At 49.4% G+C, this 22106-nt stretch overlaps 3 protein-coding genes across 5 annotated transcripts; 2 read left to right on the top strand and 1 right to left on the bottom strand.

The window, feature by feature from the left end:
* Positions 1-64: 64 nt before the first annotated feature.
* Positions 65-2664, top strand: LOC125552619 (uncharacterized). The gene is made up of 3 exons (XM_048716230.2): positions 65-656; positions 895-1181; positions 2052-2664. The coding sequence occupies exons 1-3, from the start codon at positions 380-382 to the stop codon at positions 2385-2387; spliced, it is 900 nt and encodes a 299-aa protein (XP_048572187.1). The 5' UTR covers positions 65-379; the 3' UTR covers positions 2388-2664.
* Positions 2665-13877: 11213 nt separating this feature from the next.
* On the top strand, positions 13878-15338 carry LOC125522769 (homeobox-leucine zipper protein HOX12-like). The gene is made up of 3 exons (XM_048687833.1): positions 13878-14157; positions 14278-14612; positions 14778-15338. The coding sequence occupies exons 1-3, from the start codon at positions 14067-14069 to the stop codon at positions 15045-15047; spliced, it is 696 nt and encodes a 231-aa protein (XP_048543790.1). The 5' UTR covers positions 13878-14066; the 3' UTR covers positions 15048-15338.
* A 1622-nt stretch (positions 15339-16960) lies between these two features.
* On the bottom strand, positions 16961-21769 carry LOC125553797 (PPPDE putative thiol peptidase family protein). Of its 3 annotated transcripts, none has more exons than XM_048717500.2 (4): positions 21518-21769; positions 19497-19714; positions 18139-18426; positions 16961-17505 (listed from the first exon to the last, which is right to left on the bottom strand). In XM_048717500.2, exons 2-4 carry the CDS (start codon positions 19708-19710, stop codon positions 17261-17263), a joined length of 747 nt encoding a protein of 248 aa, XP_048573457.1. In that variant the 5' UTR covers positions 19711-19714; positions 21518-21769; the 3' UTR covers positions 16961-17260. The 3 variants fall into 3 exon arrangements, with proteins under 3 accessions (XP_048573457.1, XP_048573453.1, XP_087374944.1); XM_048717496.2 differs by lacking the exon at positions 21518-21769 and adding an exon at positions 21245-21491; XM_087518818.1 differs by lacking the exon at positions 21518-21769 and adding an exon at positions 20262-21194.
* Positions 21770-22106: the final 337 nt, after the last annotated feature.

The following is a 22106-nucleotide window of genomic DNA, read 5'->3' as shown; positions in this document are numbered from 1 at the left end:
CCTCTTCGAGTAGAAGAAGCCGTTGTCGCTGCTGCCGACGAGAACCACGTAGGAGCCGGCTCGGTGCGGACGTGCGCTGCGCGCAAGCCGGATGGTGGAAGCGACAGGGAGGTGAGGTCCGGCTACGTGTGTGGGTGTGCGTGTGGGTAGTGGGGCGGTGCATGGCAACGCAACGCTTGCGCGTAACGGTACGAGGCGTCGGGGCCAAGCCACGGCCACCCTCGTTCGTGCCGAGGCCGTTGCACCCGCACCCGACGGCGACCTCCAGTCCGAAACAACGAGTACCAACTCCGTGGCCGCGTAACGGATCCGTCGTCATTTCGCCGCTCGTTTCAAAACCCTCATTAGCCGCTCGCTCTTCAGGTCTGCGTCCATCTACATGCGCCTGCTTCCGAATCGTTGCAAGCTCCGTCGATCAGTTGGCACTTCAGACATGCCGGGCGTCAAGTCGGAGTCTCCGGCGAGCGGCTTGCCGGCGCTCCCGCGCATCCGCACCACTCGCCCTGCTGCGGCCTATTCCAAGGCAGCAAGAGCCAAGACGCGGGCAAGCACAAAGGCGGAAGCAGAGGAGAAGCGGCACAATGGTGGTAGGGGGGCGTGTGGGAGCTCACCGGAGCTGGAGAAGAGGAGGTGCTCCTGGATCACGGCCAACTCTGGTGACAAACTTCGATTGCTCCCTGCTTCGTTTCGTTACGTTTCCACTGTTCCCTAGAGTCCGTAATTTTGATCTGTGAACTCCATGATATGAAGTATATACTTTATCAGTTATCACAAGCATGTGATTTCTCAATTTTGAGCACGCACGCCATGAGGGTGCAGTACACATATAACTTCTTCTTTTTTTGAAACTTACACATATAACTTCTGATGATGCATGGTACATAACTTCTGTAGAACCCCTCTACGTTGCATTCCATGATGAAGAATGGGGAGCACCGGTGCACGATGACCGCAAGCTGTTTGAGCTGCTCACCTTATCACAAGCCTTAGCTGAGCTCTCCTGGCCTGTAATTTTGAGCAAGAGGGATGAGTTCAGGGAGATGATTGATGGTTTCTACAATGCATCCGTGTGTGACTGCACGGACAAGAAGATAAACCAGCTGTCCAAGTCAAACGGAAGCACGTTGTTGTCACAGCAAAAGATGCGAGCTGTGGCCGCAAACGCCAAGCAAATTCAAAAGGCAAGTTTTGTTTATGGTGAATTCAAATGGTAAAATGAATATTTACAAAATTTCCTCTAATTTATCGCTGAATGAGGACATATAAATCATTATCATTCTCATTCCTCCAACCAATCATAAGGGCCTCTTTGATTCATAGGATTTCCAAAACATGGGATTAGAGTGGCATGTCATTTTGAATCCTATAGGATCGTATGAGTGTTTGATTGTGCATAGGAAAAACATAGGATTCTTTTAAAGATGTTTGAGAGGATGAAAAATTTCCTATGAAATCTAGTGCAAATAAATCCTTTGAAAAAATTCCCGTGGTTTACAATCCTATGAATCAAACAACACACGTAGTAAAAATTCCTAAGGATTTCAATCCTCCAAAATTCCTTGAAATCCTTTGAATCAAAGAAGCCCTAAAATGTTACAGCAGACTAGCTTCTTTCGAAATAAAATGAAGCCATGTCGCACCCACTCAATAAAAGCCCAACAAGCCTTTGAATTTGCTATGGGCCATATGGCCCATACCTTGTGTGCTTTCAGAGTTTCAGATTCTGCACAATGTGACACTCGCATCAGTATTAGTATCGTACTGTAATATACAGTCATCAATTGCTTTTCATAAGTACACAACTGTTCGAACTGTTCTCAAACCGAATGCTTATAACTCGAACACCACCACCACTATATGCTATACTTATCATTTCTTGCTTGGATACTTGGACTAATGCTACTCATGAATTATACCACTATTTTGCAACCTGTATAGTATCCGTTCGGCAAAACAGATTCAGTGGTTTCTTCGAACAAAATCGACCCTTGGGTTTCACAACTTCTGGCAGTACTGATAATATCCTCGCTATCGCCAATGACTATCTGCAGGTAGTTCGTGAATTCGGATCGTTCGACAACTACTGCTGGAGCTTCGTGAACCACAGGCCCATCACAAACGGCTTCCGCTACGCTCGCCAAGTGCCCACCAAGACGCCCAAATCTGAGGCTATGAGCAAGGACCTGATGCGGCGAGGGTTCCAGTGCGTCGGCCCCACGACGGTCTACTCCTTCATGCAGGTCGCCGGCATCGTGAACGACCACCTACGGTGCTGCTTCAGGTTTGATCAGGCTGGCAGCCAGCCCAAGGCCGCCGAGGAGAACATGAGAGCCGATATAAGATTGGGGTCTCCCGCTTCAGAGGATTCAGAGATCAGCGAGGTGTAGTTAGGTCTCTGAACTTGCTCATCTTGTGTTTACCTTCCGTCAGACATGGCAGTTGGTTTGGCAGTGCATTTTGTGGTGTGACTGGTGTCAGGTCACTTGTAGTGTGAGTACATTATAGATTGTACAAAATGGTGAGACATGGTGCATGGTCAAGGTGTGGTTTGCTTTCTTAATTGCATGTAAAGCATCTGTATTGTGGAGTGTAAAATCGGTTGGCCATCATGCATGTATATATACCACATACAACATACATCACACATCATACAGTAAGCAGTGTGGTGTGGTTTTCTGACTATTTGCACCCGTATCTGTGCGCAAACGATGATGACAATTATCCATTTCTATGGTTGTTCTTTTGACTCCTAAATGTAGGTATGAGCTTATTGTTGCGTCGACATGGCAACGATGCATTCGTCAGCCCTTATGTCACACACTTGCCTTGTATGGCAAAATCACAAGATAAAGTTTGTTCCCTAGAGAAATGAACCCCTAAACAAACAAGCTAACCGTACCAACAAGAAAGTTCCACCACCTTTCATCCATCCATTCATCAAGTTGTTGTTAATTAGGCAACTAGAGTGACTAAGAAACACGTCCCTCCCTAAACTAATCACGGCACGATGGCCACGTTTCGCCTCGCCGTGGCCGTGATCACCTTCCTTAAACCTCTCTCGCACATAACCCCTTTCTTTAACCCTACACTTGGGGGCACTACTTAAACATTGGAATCAAATCATTTTGCCAAAAGAAATGCGTACCATACTCCTCGAGGGCGGCATCCTCGGTGTGCGTGCGCCGGGGTCGCTCGCTCCGCTCACACGGGCGGTGCGCCTTCCGGTGCACGTGTCGCTCTTCGGAGGGGCCAGGTCGGCAAACACGAGCCCATGCCATTGACACGCAATGACAGAGGAGCGCTTGTGGTGTGGCCGAAGCTGAGCTCCACAAAGCTAACGTGATTGTTTAATTAGCGCTAATGAGGCTTTGTCCGGATGTTTCCCGGCGCGCTGGTCCCCTACCTAGGAGCGGGCTAGCCTCATCCTTTGCCCGATTCAGTGGTTGGTGCTTAAGCTTTACTATCATGCAACTGGGATTAGTTTACTGCACTCTAGACATTAGGTTAAGGGAGGAGAAAAGGAGAGAGCACAATCCTAACAAACTATATCATGGCCCGAAGCATGCCATGTGTGCTGGTTCTAGTCTAGCTGCCACTGCCAGCCTTGGGGGTGAAGCTTCGAGCGCTTGCCGTCCAATGGATGGATCGATGCCGCGCGCGCTCCCCTAAAATGTGGCGCCTTTTATGGGAAAGCATGCACGCAAGATGGCCGGCCATGATTCCGGTTAAACTTGGCATTAGCGCTGCTGTCAGTAGAGAAACAAAGCATCGAGTTTACACCTGTTGCCGCGATGCCGCGCTCCTCCGCTTCTACTAGTACCGAGGTTAATTACGCACACATGTGTCGCGCCCTAGGTGGAGCCTGGGGTGGAGGGCCTCTCACAAGTTGAAACGTACGTTGTCTCCCTCTGTGGAGTACTGATCTCAAAACTGCAGCCATGGACAAAAAGACATGTTACGGCGGACACAGAGAGACGTACCAGTACATACATATTTCGGAATTCGGATTCGGTTAACTAGCTAGTCTTCTGGCGCTTGCAGAGATATACAATAGGTTTTTTTGGCGCGGTAATAATTAACCACCTACTGTGACAGCGGCGTGCCTTGTCCTGACCAATTGACCAAGCTTGGGGAAGACACATTGACTGACTCGACGGCGATCGGTCGGTCGGTCATGGATGGCAAAGCTTGGCGCGAAATTAGCTAGCTGCACGCGCGAGGAAACGACGAGGGCAGCGACCGGCTAGCTATACTAACCTAAGCGAGGAGGCCTTTTAAAATAACCCTGGCGATTAGTGGCGCTATCGCGCAAAAGGCCACGGGGGAGATCGGCCGTATCAAGCCCGCACTGTCACGCGCGCGCCCCTCGAGGAGGGCCAAGAGTGTGCGTACCCTACGTCGCTGCTGCCTGCTGCCCCGTTCGGCGTGCACATGCACGCCAGGAGACGGCTGCCCAATCAAATCGTAAAATGGATTTGATTTCGTCAAAGCGCCTACTAAGGCCTAGCCCTAGCAAAGCTTTTGCTGCAAATTGCGACGAGGTTGAGCCTTGACCGCTTGTTCGACCGGAAAGCGTGGTTAGATTAGGCGAGGTAGGCGAGCCTGTGTCAGAGCTAGCCGTGGCCCGAGGAGATTAGGTTTGGGTGGTCACCATGGTGTAATGTAATCCTCGCTCGATTTGATTAGGGGTGTTGTTAGTGAGTGATCAGCGGGCTGATTAACATATGGCGTCGGGATCCCGCAAGTTGGAGATGGGGAAACAGGAGCGGGAGGTGTCTGAGATAAGGATGGCAGTGGCAGCGCATAGTTTAAGCCCAAAGCTAGAGCCAGCTCTGGCTAGCCAATGGAGTAGTACCAACCTTGATTAGTTAAGTGCATAATTGAGCGATTCTGCGTGGTGTGCGTGATGCCAAAGGGGAGCCAAACTACGAGGGCATAGCCGTAGCCATAGGCATGTGACAAGGAATCACTGGCCGCCCCGCATTACTAGTTTAGCATCCAATTCCAAACGGCCGGTGCGTCGACAGAGCTCTCAGGTTTTTGTTCATACACACACACACACCCCTCAAACATGTCGATTTTGGATAATGGAAGGCTTTAGTTTTGCAAATATTTCCTTCGTCCTAAAATACTTGTCCCTAAAATGAATATATCTCGACTTATTTTAGTTATAGATAAATCTATTTTATTTATTTCTAGGACAATTATTTTCGGACGAAGGGAGTAAAATTGAAAGCTGTTGAAGGTAGCTAGACTTTGTGGCTTTAGTGTGAGGTGCAAAATGAAAAGTCCAAAGCTGGCTACTGTGTAAGCTAAGTGAAGCTTGTGGAGGAAATAACCGTGCCCTAAGCAAAGCTAATCAATCAGCACTGGTGTGGTCGACCACATCGGTGATCCTTGTCTGGCGTCCAAACCACGGGGGTGGCCTGATTGATTGGCCGGTGGGCGGTCGACGTGGAGCGAGGTTGGCAACCATGGGGGGTGGCTGCACGTGAAACGCCGACGAATCGTACGCCACCTTTGGGCAGTCGACCAGGCCGGCGCGCGCAGGTCCAAACCTTATCCCGATCGTAGTACGAGCCACGTGACGGCTAATTGGGCTTTGCTCTCAGGCTCGGAGGTGATTTGCCCAAAGCGCAGACACATGTGCGAGCCATGCACGCTCTGATTAGCTAAGTGATCTTCATCTGATTGTGGACGTAAAAGGGCGGGCTAGATTTGGACTATACCGGTGTGGCGTCAATCAACCTCTCTCTTCTCAATGCGTGTCGACCGTCCTACCGGATTGGAAAGCGCATATGACCATTTTTCTCTTCTTTTTTGATTGAAATTGAATAGTATAACGATTCTTCGCTCGTACGTAAGAGTTTAAGCTTAGCCGCGGGTGCTGCGTGCTACGTACATCTTACTTTTGAGCGCTGCCAATACTTTCTCGCACGCCTAGTGCCTCCTTTAGGCTTTTGCGCAAGGTATTAGTCGTGCACCTTAGTTGCTACTAGTACCGATGATTACAGTGAATCTTAATTATCCCCTCCGTCTACAAAAAAGGTCTATAAATTTTACTGACCTCAAACGGTCCATAGTTTGACCATGTGATGTAGGAAAAATCATCAACAACTATACAATACCGACCAGATCAATATAGATATGTTTTATTGTGTATGTAATGATATTACATTTGGTCCGTAGTTCTTGATAGTTTTCTTAGAAACTCGGTCAAATTTTGCATTGTTTAACTTCAGACAAATTTTACTGGCCTTCTTTTCACAAATAGAGGGAGTACCTCCAATGATTTCTTACCAGCATGTATATTCATGCTTAACTCTGCGGAGAAATTTACCACCAAGAAAGTCTCCCTTAAAAAATGTACATTTTTAAGTTGATTGTTTTTATTTTTGTGTCTAAATCGACTATGAAAAAAATATAAATTCGGCTTAGTAAAATAGGCAACATGCACCCTTTAAGAATTAAGAAATGCAGCTATATGAAAAGGTTTCACTAAACAAAAGTTGTACTTGTAAAAAAGAAACTCACTGTTTTCACACACACAAAAACTCACAAGACAGAAAATTAGGAAAACCGAAAAATAAACGTAGGCAATCACTAGAAGTTGAATATACTATAGTAGACTGTAAAAAACACCCATTGAATAGTCCAAGTCAAGGCAATCAACCAAGGACCCTAAAGTGAAGGCCATCAACTGCTACGTAGTACCGCGGTCCGTTCGACAGCTGACGGATATATAGAAGACAAGTGAAAGTGTACTGCTCATATTCCCCGCAGCAATTAGTTATGCACCCATGCTATCGGCACATGTATACGTGACAGCTCGACCTATATCTAGACGTACCTACAAGCTACGGTAGATCGATCGACTTGACCACTCTCTCCCGCCCCGCGCTCTTTTGAATTGTCTTCTCTAGGAGTCTAGGAGGACCCAGGTGTGCCTAATCATATATTTTCTTTTCGTATGGTAATAATATGTGTCTCATTCATATTATAAAGATCAATATACAAATCATGTAACGACAGATATGAGAAAACTGAAAAAATAATAAAACATCTCTGAGCTTGGCATAAACGCCCGTCATTTGCCCCCGGCACCACCACAACCCGTGGCGGAGCTAGCAGAGAACGGCGGAGGGGGCTAATCAGTAAATATGATTGTTTTGAGGGGGGGGGGGGGGCTAATGACTACTTTTTTCTTCAATCTTAACCTCTGGAAAAAAAATCTTCAATGTTTTCTCTATATCTTGGAGGGGCCACAGCCCCCCAGAAGTGTATATAACTCCGTCGATGACCACAGTCAAAGAAAAAAAATAACGGATCACCTTCTTATCCGAGCTCGGCACGGCTTCATCGCTGATATGCAACTTTGAGACCGCCTGACCATATATGTACATGTGTTTTCACGAGAAAAAATATGTACACGTATAGGTATAGCAACCCCCTACAGGGGATAGCTAGTCATGCCATGCAGCTACTTTGGTCACTTGTTGTTGTTTCCGTGAAATAGAAAGGCAAAACGACGACGGTAATAAAGGCAAAAATGCACGGTGATCCGTCGTGCGATTCACTCATGCGATGCGCGATGCGTGCGTGCGTGTGTGTGTGCGCGTGCGCACCTTGCGAAAGCGATGAGCTAGCCGAGTCGAGCAAAGGTTCCTGTCCATCTCCTGTGGACTTGGGATTAGCTAGCCGCGATGGATGGCGATGAGAGGGAACGGGTGACACGTCTCGAGCCAGCGACAGCGACGAGCAGCGACCGCAAAGCAACACAAACGGAAACGGGTGCTGTGGCTGGAGCTGGAACCGGACCCCCATTCCACGCGACTGCTGCGTATGCTAGGGCGCTGACATCTGGTGCACTTGGCTGCGCTGCGTACGTACGACCGCCGGCGGCGGCTTTGTGCGATTGATGCGCCCGGCGGTCCAGGCTGCATTTCGTTTGCAGGCAGCGCGCGCGCGAGCGGCAGGGCCAGATGCAGCGCACACGCATGGACGCGCGGCGTGGCGGCACGGGGGCAGGCGGCGAGAGCTGCCCTGCGCGCTGGACCGGCCGGCTTTTGTCTGGGTTGGTCGGCCGGCCCCTGGCTAGTGCGCGCAGGGCAAGCAGCTGTAGCTAGGAGTGGGATTGACTGGCCACGCACGCGGCATGTCCTGTGCCCCCGCGCGCTGGGCGCTCACCATCCATTGGCGTGGATAGGATGCGTCAGTCCGCCAGAGCGAGCGAGCGAGAGAGAGAGAGAGAGAGGAGACGTCGCTCTCGTCGGAAAGGCCGGGACGGGACTGCGCCGGCCCCTGCGCCTCCGATGGTGCGCCAACAGGAGATTTGGAGGGGGAGGGGGGCGGCCGGACGCGCCGCAGCGGCCGACGCGTGGCGGCACGGCGAGGCCCCCCCGCGCACGGCCCCGGGCGACGCCGGGACCGCGTCCCATGTGCCACCGATGGCGACCCACAGCCAGTGTCCACTTTGGCCAATTGCGCGCTGCCTTTCTTATCTACTCCTAGTCTTTACCAGTAGTTCCTCGCTCGATCGGGTTCCGGCGGCCCCCCACGTCGTCCTTGTGTCTCCTCTCTTCTCTTCTCTCATGGTGGCGAGTGAGTGAGGCTGTCGTCACTCTCGCCAGTCGTGTTCACTGCCCGTGCGTCCCCTGTTCGTCTCTATATGTACGTGGGTCACGCGTACACAAGCATGCAGCTGGTCGTACGTATCACTTGGACACGGTGTTGATTAATCGTGCAGGGGGGATTTCCGTTTCCAAGACGGACGTCGAATCTTGCTGTTCCTCAGATGGTGCCACGCGCGGAATTGGGGCCGCGCCAGACCAGATCTTGATTTGATAGAGTAAATTAACTGACGTTCGAGTGCTAGTCTTATGCCATCAGCAGACACTCGCCGATCGATCCGGGCCCGTTTGATGTCAACCCTGTTTTTACGTGTACTGTTTTTATTTCATTTTTTGATGATGAGTGCACATAAATTCTACACGTTCTTAATTTTTGACTTTGAAACGAGAGAGAGAAAAAAGGTGGAAATCTTACAATTTTTTTATCAGGGTAGAGCTCACCTACGAATGAAAGCGAAATCGACCTATTCGACTTGACATCCATGGGCTAGCTGCTAGCATCAAAATCATGGATTGTGAGGCCTTTCCTCTGCAAAACCAACATGTATTCTCACACAAGTGACAAGTCACAGCAATCGTTTGGAACTTGCGACATCCGTGTGCATGCACCTTTCATGTGGGGAAGGAAACAATTCTCCGATGGATCGATGTGCAATATATCGCCATCCTCTCACTCTCTCAGGTCGTTGTCACGCACGCTACCAGGCCACACACACCCTTGGCGCCTCCTGTGCTCGCACGCCGGCCGCGAATATATGTCTCAGCCACGTCCAAATCCGTCACTCTGCCAAAAAGGAATTAATACTGGTCACTGCTTACTTCAAAGCTAGCTGACTAAACTGATCCGCACTCAGGCCAATTTCTAAAGGGAACATCAAATCATCAAATGCGACAACTAGCTTTTTTCACCATGGTTCACAGTGATAAAGCGCCCCTTTTCGAAGAAAAGAAAATGGTTCACAGTGACAGCAAAGGTAAAAGTCTATACCGCACAAAGTTGGTAAAAAAAGACCAGCAAAGTATTGCCTCAATACCACTAGTGCATGTCCGGTTTTTATTTTCGAATTGGTGCACATGAGAAGTTATCTATATATGAAAATTAAAGCTTCCAAACTCCTGAGAACTATAGGTGATTGCAAAATCGTGAACTTCTAGGTTAGTTTGTAGCCCGTGCGACTAGTTCATGATTCAGGCTCATCGAGCGGGAGACGATGACGATGTGGAGCGGAGGAAGTTTCATGGGTTTGGGGTGGGGGAGGGGGAGGTTCGCGATGCCAGAGAAGATTTTAGAGGCGTGGTAGGATTAGAGGGATGGTCGGGGTGACGATGGGTGGCAGTTGGGTTGGTGACATGACGCGGTAACGGGGCATTCATGAACGACGTGGCATCTTGTTAGGTTGGTCAGGAGGGTGGATGGTTGTGGCTAGGTTGAAGAATAACGAAGGAGCCGTAGGATTGAAATCCGATGGTTAGTTCAAATAACTGCATTTTTTGGAAGTTTTTAAGTGGTTGTCCACCAAGTGTTTCATAATTTTGATAGTGCAAAAAGATAATTATCTTTATATATAACTTATCATTGCTTAGATCCTCCGGGGGATCCATATCATAACATTGAACTAGTACGGTGGTAAGTCGTGTCAAGTAATTAGTGCTAAAATTGGTATGAACATGTAGGATAGTAGGAGTAGGAATAATTAATACATGCAATTACTAAACAGTAAATGTGAAATAAGCCTAGCTTAGATGGTTATGTACCTTGTGGTGAAACCAGGCCACTTGGGTTCACGTTCTAAACTTGACATGGATGTTTGTATATTTCCTGGATTTTTTCAGTCTCTTTGTCGCTATTTTCTCGGTGGTATGGTGTGCCCGTCGACTACGAGATGCATGTAGCGACTTTGCAATCTCGAGATCTGCCGGCTCGATCTCTTGGAGATGCCTATGGGGATAGGGTTGTGTGGATGTATTTATAGGGATGGGCGTTCATGTATTGTGTTTAAAAAAAATGCCAAACAAGAAATTGTGTGTGGCGAGTTAATTAATCAACACATGACTAATGCAGTTGTTTATTTTCATAGGGAAATTGTACTGGTCATGTGATAACGTACTCGAGTTTGCAACATCGTGTGGTTGGACTTTGTACGGCAGTTTGTCTTTGTCCGGTGGATGGGGTGCCTATGGAACGCCAACACGTACATAGCACAAGCAGTCGCGTGGGGTATGGACGCAGCAGTAACTTGGAAGGGAGGAGCCAACATTTTCCAAGACGAAAGCAAGCGGGAGACGTACGACTGAAAACGAAATCAAATGATAAGCTAGCCATGCATAGGGGCAATATAGCTAGGCGATGCACGTAACACGTACGTACGCGCCTAACTTCTTAATAACCTAGAGCGGCCTTTTGGAGGACAGTTTCTGATATCGAGCTCTCTGTTTGAAGACGACGGCTGATCAAGGGCGACTTATTTAGTTTGTCCTTCCATTTCGTATTTTTCTTCTTCTCCCAGCTTGGTCGTTAGGTCTGTACTCGTGCAGACTGCAGAGCACCGTAGTTGTAAAGTTTCTCCATTGATAGTGTTTGACCATGCACGCCCGCATGCATGCATGGATATTTGGATAAAAAACAGTACTACCGCGTGTTGTAATTGTACTATTGTTCATTAATTTTCGGCTATGCATGCAGCACGAGTGCTTGCGTTCCTTGGAGCAGTGGAACACCTGCGTGCCGAGCTGCCAACCGGCCATTGGCCATGCCACTCTTTTAGCAAGGGCAGGTACACGAGCACGCAAATGCTACGAGATATATTTGCCAAAAAATGTAGCCGCCATTGATCGAGTCCCTTGCCTAGCTAGGACGCGCCACCCATCCATCGATCCGTCGTGTCGCGCAAAAGGCACACTGTTCACACAAGCTTTACGGGTCGTCGTCGCACGCCAGAGGTGGACAGATCGATGCGCCGCAAGGGGTAGGGGTAAACTATACTTACTAGATATACAGAAGAAAGAAGAGGCCGTAAGGAAGGAACCTCCTGGCCGCTGACGGACGATGCACCCGTCTTCCACGCCAACACGCGTACGTACGTACGCACGCGCTGGCCGGTCAAATCACTCAGCGGTCGATCGGGAGGATGTTTCACATGGTCGCTGGATGGATCGTCGGCTGCTCGATCGCCCTATCCACACGTACAGGCATACTTTACGCGCGATATGAAACAAAGCGTGTGGCACGGCACACTTGGGAATGGATATCTGGCATGCAGCCGCGCCAAACTTTTTTCGAAGAAAGGTACAGCGCGAGCGTGCGTGCGTGCATGGGTCTGGTTGACGTCAAGCAGCTTGGCCTTGCTAGGCGTGCTCGTCGTCTCCCGGCCGGACCCCGGAGGCCGACAGACACAACCCGTCCCATGGGCTAGGCTAAACTAAAGCTCCACCTGACCCGATCCATGGGTGGTAGTGGTAACTTGCGCGTCCCGAACTCTCGGCTCGGGCGGTAGCTGATCGGTCGAGCCATCTGTGTCGCTCCATGATCCATGCCCTACCGACCTAGCTATAGCACTCACTTTCAACTTTGGCTGCGTGCGTGCATGCATGCGCCCATATGTAATACACATACTTGTCAAAGCTTAGCAGCCTTCTTTTTTGTGTGCACTAGCTGCACGTACGTGCTAGTAATATGTAATACTGTTGCGGCCATCTGCGTTCGGTGAAAAAGTTACAAGTGCGCGGGAATTTCACAGTTCTCGCCACAAGCATCCATCGATGGCCGTCCGGCTAGTGTAGTGCGTGCGTCCTTGTCGCCAAAAGACGGCACTGTGCTGTTAATCTGGGGAGATCAGCACCCGCTTAGAGCATCTCCAACTGGCGCGTTGGAAAAACCGTCAGCTTCGTGCGCGAGAGGCCGTGCGACACGCACCAGTAGACGCGTGAAAAGTTGGCGCGCGAAATAAATTGGCCCGGGCGCGGGAAAAACCGGCAGCGCGCGGTAGTTTTATCGCGCGACGCCCAGCGCACTGGGTTATAAGCCGCGCGCCTGCGCCCGCCAACCGCCAGAAATTTCTCTCCCACCACGCCTTCTCTTTCAGCGCCCCGCGCCGCCGCGCCTTCTCCCTCCATCGGTTCCAGCGCCTCGCCATGCCACCGCGTCCCCGGAGTAGCTCGGGCTACCGCGGCGTCTGCCTCCGCCCCTCCGCGTGCATTACGCGGAGATCCGCTCCGGCAATACACGCCTCGGGCTCGGAACATTCGACACCGCCCACGAGGCCGCCGGCGCATACGACACGACGGCGTGGCGCCTCAGGCGGCCTCGGCCGCAGATGAATTTCTTCAAGTGCGGACACGCCTGACGCAGGATCTCGCACCTTCCCCGTGACTAATCAGCGACGAGGATCGCCGCCTCCAACATAGGCGGGAGCGCCCCCTCCTCATTGTCGAGGTGGACGAACACACCATGGCGGTGTTGCGCAAGCGCTTACCGCAGGATGTCACCGCCGAGAATGAGTTCTGGACGCAGAGGAGGGCGGAGCGAGCCGTGCGTCAGGGGGACAAGTGTGCGCGGATGGAACTGGCAGAAGCCCAGATCGACCTAGGACATGCGTCGACATGGGACGATGAAGATCCTCGGTGACTCGATGCATTTACGTTGTCGGACTACACTACCGAGAAAGACGGGGAGTAGTCTAGCATCGTTTCATCTAGTTTTATTTAGCATCGTATGAACTTGCTTGTGGTTTGGGGCTTGAACTATGCTATAAATTTGAACTGTAAATGTTTCCGTATGTGTCGTTTCATATTTTTTTCCAAGCGGTGGCTGGGCGCGCGCTGAATTTTACTGCATCTGGTGAAGCGCTACAGCGGCACGCTAAATTTTGCAGCGCCTGAAAAAGCACTCATCCTTCTGCGTGCGTTAAAACCCTATTTCGATGCCGCAAAAAAATTTAGCGCCTCTTTTGGAGATGATTTAGAGTGCGTAGTAAGCATGTCACTCAAGCTCACTCCCTCGGTCGCTTTTACCCTGCTCCCGTTTCATTTTCCATTATCTAAAACTAGCACACGATTACTCTGATTATCGATCACTATTACCGGCAGATGATGACCAATCCACAGCGCGACACACGCAGCATCGCTTTCCCGTGGCTCCCCACACGACGAATTATTAAGCCCCAACTCCTATCTACCACTCCTAGTGCCAGTACTACGCCCCTCTCTCCTCAGCCCTCGCTTCTCCCTCTATAAATTCCCCCGGCCGAGCTCCAGGCTCACAGACTCGGACACCGGTCACTGGACAACACAGCATCTGCTCTCGCCCCTCAAAATATCCCAACCCCAAAGCCCAAAGCATCGATCAGAGCCGATCAAATATACTAGTATTTGTTGATCGGGCACTAGCTAGAGAGAGAAGTATTCTCGTGTTGCTGTTAGCTTTGATTTGCTGGAAAGATGAGCTCCGAGGAGGGAGAGAGGCTCCTGTTCCCTTCCTTCGTCTTCCCGGACAGCTTCCCGGCGGACGACGCCACACCGGTCGTCTCCGGTAAGTTTAATCATCCATGTCGTCGTTGATTTAGCTAGCGCACCATCCATATGCACGTAGGTGCTCGATCGAGTGTTCAACCGCAATGTGCTGTTGCTGATTCTCAAGTGAATGGTGCAGGCGGAGAGCAGAAGAAGGCCGGCCGGCAGCGGCGGAGGCGGAGGGCGAGGCAGGCAGCGAGTGGTGAGGGCGGAGGGGACGACGCGGCGAAGAAGCGAAGGCTGAGCGACGAGCAGGCGCAGTTCCTGGAGATGAACTTCAGGAAGGAGCGGAAGCTGGAGACGCCGCGCAAGGTGCAGCTCGCCGCGGAGCTGGGACTGGACACCAAGCAGGTCGCCGTGTGGTTCCAGAACCGCCGCGCCCGCTACAAGAGCAAGCTCATCGAGGAGGAGTTCTCCAAGCTCCGCGCGGCCCACGACGCCGTCGTCGTCCACAACTGCCGCCTCGAGGCCGAGGTACAGCGCAACAGTCCGACTGGCTAGTCTCTTGTCTTTACTCACGCCATGCAGCTAGCTGCAGTTCACACTTCACACACATAAATGACAGAACTCTTGGGTACTATACGTAGCTAGCTAGCTGGTTTGTGCTGAACTAACATGTGCATGTATATATGGATGCAGCTGCTGAGGCTCAAGGAGAGGTTGGCGGAGACGGAGGAGGAGAAGAACAAGGCCATGGCGGCGGCGGCGGCGGCAACGGGCGGCGGGGGTGGCAGCAGCCCGAGCTCTTCGTCGTTCTCGACGGTGACGGCAATGGTAGGGGGGCAGCAGTTCGGGATGGAGGAGGTGGAGACCGACCTGACCTACATGAGCGAGTACGCCTACACCAACTACATGATGGACCTGGCGGCCGGCGGCTACCTCGGAGGGGTGTACGATCAGTTCAGCTGATCCGGATAGAGGGGGTGAAAGAACAGTGCTAGTGGTAGTTTACTATGCTCAATCAATGTTAATTAATTAATTAATCAACCGGGATTGCGGGGCAATCGTATGCACGTACTAGCAGTAGTAGCAGCAAGTCAGAACTGGGTAGTATTGGTGGTAGTTTCAATGGGTGGATGCCCTAACGGAGAATCTCAGTAGTAGTACGTACTATTTGCTAAGCCATGTACATTATGAATTGGTAATCTTTGTAAGTATATATTATGTACGGGTTATCATCATGCAAGTGGTTTATCGTGAGCTGAACTAGTAGTAATGTCTAATGGCGTGATCACAGCTCACAAGGCGTATGTGCAGTCCCCATTTGTATTCTTTTGCTTTTGATGATGATCTGGGGTCGGCCTCGGCCCAACTGACTGGGCTTCACCTCAGTTGGCAGGCTTTATCACAGAAGAATATACTATTATGAAGGGGGAAATGCCACCTGATGACATCCCTTCCGTCTTTCAATCAGCAGCTGTTCTCTATGTGTGTAGAAGTGCATGCTCTCAGGCCTAAACATGGACCGAAAATAGGCTGCAATTTAATTACAGCCAGCTGGGTCTTGAACTTAAGATCTTTTAACTCTTATACGATGTAGAAGTGCATGCTTTAGTCAATGCAATCAAAGACCGATTTGATATAAAAAAAAACTATGCAATACATTTATACGTCAACAATGTGTAACTGGCGGCACAGGAGAGTGGCAGCACTAGCAAGGCACTGACGCTTACGCTGGGCATCATTCGGAGCATGAGATAGCAGGAACAGAGCAGGAGTTGGTGCTCGGCTCAGGTACGTACAGCTAGCCGCATAAACGTGGCATCTCCTATCCTAGTAGGAGTAGACGTCGGACGTGTCGAGCTCAGGGTAGAAAAACCGCAGCCATGTTATCCGGAGCTAATGATTGCAGAAGCGAACCGAACCAGCCGTCGCCTGAAAAGCCATTCTCCCGCGTGGATAAGCCCTGTAAAAAAGGGATAAAAGGCGGGCGATCGGCCTGGATGAAATGACGGATCAAAACTCCAAAGTAACACGTACGTACGTGCCACCGCGAAGCGAGCGCGCGCACGACCTAACCGATCGTCGCCCGTCATCCACCGCGCCTGACAGGGACCCTCCTCCTCCGTCCTTGGCCGCACGCACGGACGAACGGGAAGAAACAAAACACACATACAGACAGATGGACAGCCCGGAGGGAGCCATCGACCGTCGTCCTCGTCGAGCCCCGTCGCCGTCGCCGGCTTTATGGCCCCCGCCCGCCCGCCCGCCGTGGCCGTGGCCGTGTGGGGGACGCAACGTACGCAGGTTGCCGGGGGGCTGGGCGTGGCTTTGTCTTTGGCGTTGCTTAGTCGTGGGGGCATCATAGGATCGGAGCATTCTTATCCGAGAGGTGCCTCCCCCCTGGAGCTGTACTACGTTACGTACGACGAGATTGGAGACTGGGGCAGAGCTTTCAGCGCCCGCAAACTGTCGCGCTCGCTGTCCTTCCCTCCTCGTCCTTCTCTTCTCCTATCCTTTGGTGGGCACGCCGCCACTCCGCGGAATTGTACGCTCGCAGCGCGGCTGCAACACCTGTATGGCTGAGATGCAGATCCGATCCGCCGGCGTAGGCGTGGTACGCCTGTAGCCACCTTTACTGACTTCCGGTCTCAACCTCAGCTCAACTGACCACTGGCATGTGCCTTTATTTAGAGCCTACACTGCTCCATCTTTCAGAAAACCACATGCGGTGAGCTGCATATGGACATGGCAGGCTAGCTGATTTACTGCTGAACTAGACTGGTCTGTGCTTTTACAGTTGACTAGGTAAAAAATCACATGACAACACAAGCATGCATGGATCAACAGGAGGAAGATATCAGGTACGATGAGACAGGGACTAGAGGAGACTGAACTGAAAGAATAGATAGACTAATATACAAATCCAATCTGGCCGACAGTCTATCAGGAGTACAGGGAGGGAGCGGGTGGAATCGAGGTGAATTCGTTCACCCAAATCACATCTGTCTTTAGCCACTCTTTTCACGGGGATTACATCACATGATACAACAAACAACATCAACAAGCAAGCATTAGGCTGACACCGAGAGAGAGAGAGAGAGAGAGAGAAATTAACTGGCACCGTCCAGATGCGCCGCCGCTGCCTGAATTAGCCAACTTGGTCTCAAAAGTTACGCAGGCTACCTACTCTTGAGCGACGCGGTGCTGGATTTCCTCGATGAAGAGCTCGGAATGGGCTCTTTCACGGGCGATGGAGGGAAAGGGGAAGAAGACGGGGGAAGCGCTCTCTGGCTCGAGATGGAGGAGAAGCAGCTCAACGGGTTTCGCAGGCGGCGCTTCTCTGAATCCTCGGGCTGGCTGTTTGGATCATGGCCGACCGGGGAAATCTTGAGAGACTCCGGGAGGAGGCAGTTGCAGATGGCACCTGTAGGAAAAAGGGATAAAAGTCAGTTTTTAAGGACCTCAGGAAATCACCAAAATGCTATGACAAGCAAAAAAAATAATAATTGATGTACATGACAAGAATCTCATTTCTTCTACGACTTTATCTGGACAAGAAATGAAACTACACCGACCATGGACAGTTGAACTACATGTTCAGAGTTTCATGTTGTGCGGAAGCTGGCCCATGCTGAATGCAATTCCTGTTTAAAACTGAAAACAGAGACTTCTCAAATATCTAGCAGATGATTAGGCTGCAACAAGATCAGGTGTCAAGTGCACTGTCATATATTGCCTTTTTTTGTGTGGTGGAGGGTTATATTCTTTTCCTAATCTATCAAGGTCTCCAGTCCAATCGCTGTAAAGATTACAGAATTGCACTAGCAGATGATGTGATCACAAAAAGTACAGCTTTACACAACAATTTGGTAAACTACATTTCTAGAAAATAAAGTGGCAATGGAATTTAATCAGCAAGAATGATGGCCGTAACTGTCAAAGTGCTCAATGCATTCTGACCATGCACTCAACATTATCACAACTGCCTATCCTTTTGGAATAAACAGTTGACCATCTAATAATAATAAGCATTAGTGCTTGCATTAAGTTATGGTACCTATTCTGGCGAGCCGATTCACCCATTTTGGAATTTTGCTGCCGGTCAATTTGTAACACATATCCTTGCAAAAGTGGTTGCAATTCTTCATGATAAGATGGTAAGAATCTCCATTGTAGTTTACTGACTGTAGCTCCATGAACTGCCTAACTTGGATGGGATCTAAGCACGTCGTACCAAGGAATATTGATCTCCTGAATCTGAAACCAGGACATTGACGAGGTTCTACCTCAAATACTCCGCTTGTGGGATAATCATGTGCTCCAAATGCATATTCGACGCCATGAACTGCATGTGAAGAAAAAAAAAAGGCAATCAGACTACAATGTTATTCAGATCAGTTCTGTACTCCACAAAAATTGTCCAGTTTGATTTGCACGAGGACAGTAAAACAGAAGAGCCAGGTAGGATTTTGGTGTTGTTTTAGAGGACCTGAATAAAGGTTTAATTGTTGTTCCACCTTTTCACAAGCAGACCCAATTGGAATAAGCTAAAGCTAACAAAAGCTCTAGAGAGAGCCCTAAATATCCATCCTCTTGTCCTGGCAGCGGACACTGGACTAAAGGGATCCAGGAAGATCCTTACCTCATGTCTAAGAGATGGGTCTACATATGTATACATGTAAAAATATTTATTTATTCACCTTCCGAAGCTACCCATTTGGGAAAGAAAGATTGAAGTCTAAGCCATAATGCCATATAGAGCGGTCCCTCAAAATCAAGAGAGGCAAAGATTATTTCATTCATCTATAGTTTTCGTAGAAGGGAAAACATAGGCTACCATCCCATATTTATCTCTACCGAAAGAAATAAAAGATCAGAGGCTATGCCTATACATGAGTGTAGCAATATGAGCTAATAACAGCAGCAGTAGCACATATGAGTACATGATGGAGCTTATATAGGCTATGCCAAAATCTGTACTAGATGAACACCTGAAGCATCGTATGCTAAATTGCTATGATACTGGTGGCAAAGATATCATTAGTCGCATTACAACCACAAAAACCTGATGGTCAAAATAAGCGCTATTATTTACCTAGAACTCCACTATGCAGACATGAGTCGTTCAGGTAAGGGGATTACTTGTTATTTTAATGCACAGTCGAGTAAGTAACAACTTGATTGGAGAATGGTACATAAAAGTAAGCTGCAGCCTATTGATAGTTAACATTAGCCGTTATGAGCTAGTTGGAATGATCTGAACAATCCAGGAGAAATGGTGACTAATATAGCATCAGTGAAGTCGTGTTGGATTTATAACTCGAAACCAAACAGAAATGAGAAAAGAAGAATGAAAAGAACTGGTGCATAAATAGTACGTTTGCTTAAAAAGATGCATCTGACACAAATAAGTACCTTCAATGCCAGAGTGAAATATACCAAGGCCTGCCCAATATATGTAGCCATTCATGGGTGTCAAATCATACACATTAAGATAAACCGGAGTATCATTTGGAGATTGACCGGATGCCTGAACCTTGGGAAACAGAAAGAAGCGCATGGTGGATTTCCTGCTCAACTGCAGAGGCACGAGGGACTTCCATCCAGGTCGTTTTGTCCTTAGTTTCATATTCCTTCACAAAATAAAGTCAGATATCAATATATGAAGGATCTAGTTCAGAAAGATCAACAATTGAGAACGTCAACTTTCTCTGAAATGGTTTTCCCGAGGTAGTTTAACAACTTCTCATTCTACACAAATAATAAGGGGCGATTAAAAGTTAAATAAAGATTAAATAATGAATTATTTATTTTTGAAGAGGCTAAATCTAATTTCAAGGACTTGTAAAATAAAAGCAGGAAACTGAAAAATGTGTTAAACCGCCCACCTTTGTGAAATATGAAAGGAAATAGTTAGCATGCGCTTAACAAGTCTAAGCTCCCTTAACTACAACATGTGCACTAGATTTAGCTGCATGGTAGGAATCTGAAATCTCTGGAGTAATTGAAAATGCTAGGAGTTTCTTAGTATGCTCCCACAGAACAGAGTTGAGTAGCTCACTCCTTTGGCAGCTGAGTAGCTCGCACAGGCTGCTACCACACACGCTTTTAAGAGGCTCTAATTTGAAGGGGTAAAGACTATATGAAAGAGCAAACAAATGGGCACCCAATGTACTCAACCTAGCTGGCTGGATCTACGCTCTATCAAATATTAGTTCTTCCACATTTTGCTGGTGAGAATAGCAACTCTATATTAGAGTCTGATTCTTCAACATTTGGTTGGTGACGGTTCCGCATAATCCTTCAATCTACAGTCACAACAATTACTTCAGGGCAAACACGCAACAGCAGCAACAAAAATTCAACAATGCACCAGCCATGTAGGTACCAACTTTGGCTCCATGTACCGCTCCATTCCATTACTGCGAAGTAGGAATTCAGGCTTTCAGGGACAGTGGCGTAACACATCACCTAAACTCCAACAACTGTTTTGGTACAAGTAAACAAACTGCTATGGTGCTATGAACACAACGATTGGTAGTTTGGTACTACCAAACTGAACTAAACCCCCTAAAAGGTACAACGGCTCGCTCCAACTGAGGGGAAATGTAATCGAGTCTTGCTACAAATTTCAGAGAAGGGGTCAGAGGTTTGCAAAACTCAAACATTGTAATCGAATCCTACCGACTCGAAGCGCCCATGCTTTCAAGCTCTAATTTGGAGCTGTAAGATTATATAGAGAGCTCAGTGTTGCATACAGAGAGAGCCAACAGATCGGATCTGTTTCTCCACTGTCACTCAATGTACTCTACCTAGCTTTACCCTCTACTGAAGCTTGATGCTTCTACATTTTGCTAGGGGCAATGGTAACCCCATATTGAAGTTCCAGGCATGTGCATTCTTTTTGTGACATTGCCACATGATTCTTCAAATCTAGACCTGAAGCAAACACCTGAGGAAAAAGAATAAGATGGCTCTTTTTCAACAATGCGCCAGCTCGGCTTTCAAGTACCGGCCCACTCCATTACTGGGGAGGAGAAACTCGGGCTTCCAGGGACAGCTACATCGCCCAAACTCCAACAACTGTTTCGGTACTAGAAATAAAACAGAGCTGGACTGCAGCTGCTGCAGCGAAAGCTACGTTTGGTACTAGTACTGCCAACCTGAAGTGAACCGACCCCCTCTTCCAAAAAGAAGAATTTGACGGAGATGCGCGTGCTGGAACTGAGGCGGGGGACAAAAGAAGGAAGGATGTTGACATGAAATGACCAGCCCGGCCGCAATTCCACCCTGCACGCGCGCTCCTTGTGCCGAATCGAGAACAAGAAGCGAGCAAACTCGACGAGTAGACGGCCCGGGGAAGACACGGGGCCGCAGATCCAAGCCAAGATCTCGCGGCACTGGAGTCAAAGATTGGGAAGCAGCTGCAGGCTTACCGCGGGGGAGACGGAGGCCGGCCGAAGGGCGACGGGGAGGGGAGGGGAGGAGCGAGGCCAATGGCCGTGGCCCGGCCGCGACGGCGCGGCGTGGGGGCGGGAGCTGGAGCTGGGGAGCGGAGGGGAGGGAAGGTATCCGAGGGAATCCTTGGGGGGGAGGCGCAGTTGTGGTGGTGGAGTGGCGTTGGTTCTGGTTGGGTTCGGGGAGGGGAGGGGACTCGTGATGGCTGGGGAAAAGCACCGAGGAGGAGGGGGCCGCCCCGTCGCTCGGGGTCGTCTTTGTAATTTATCGCCTTGTCTTTTCCGTCCCCTCGCTTCTTTTTTTGAAAGCTCTGCCTTTTATTCCTAGGAGTACATTATTAACTGGAGCGTGGGACACCAGGACCGGCGGCCGCCGTGGAGGGCTGCGCTCCGGCGGGTTTCAGGGCACGAAATGGAATTAAAGATGAGCTCCGTTGATCTCTAGTAGCACTGCAGTTTTTGAATTCATAATCTTTCTCACGAAAATAAAGACGTCCTGCGACTCAAAAGGCTTCTGATAAAACTCTTGTAGCACAGAGGATCAAAGAGGCCCTGACTCAAGCATGCT

Source organism: Triticum urartu, chromosome 4A (assembly GCF_056163025.1).
Source record: "Triticum urartu cultivar PI428250 chromosome 4A, HENAU_Tu73, whole genome shotgun sequence".
Taxonomy (NCBI): domain Eukaryota; kingdom Viridiplantae; phylum Streptophyta; class Magnoliopsida; order Poales; family Poaceae; genus Triticum; species Triticum urartu.
This window is presented reverse-complemented; position numbering and strand designations above follow the sequence as displayed.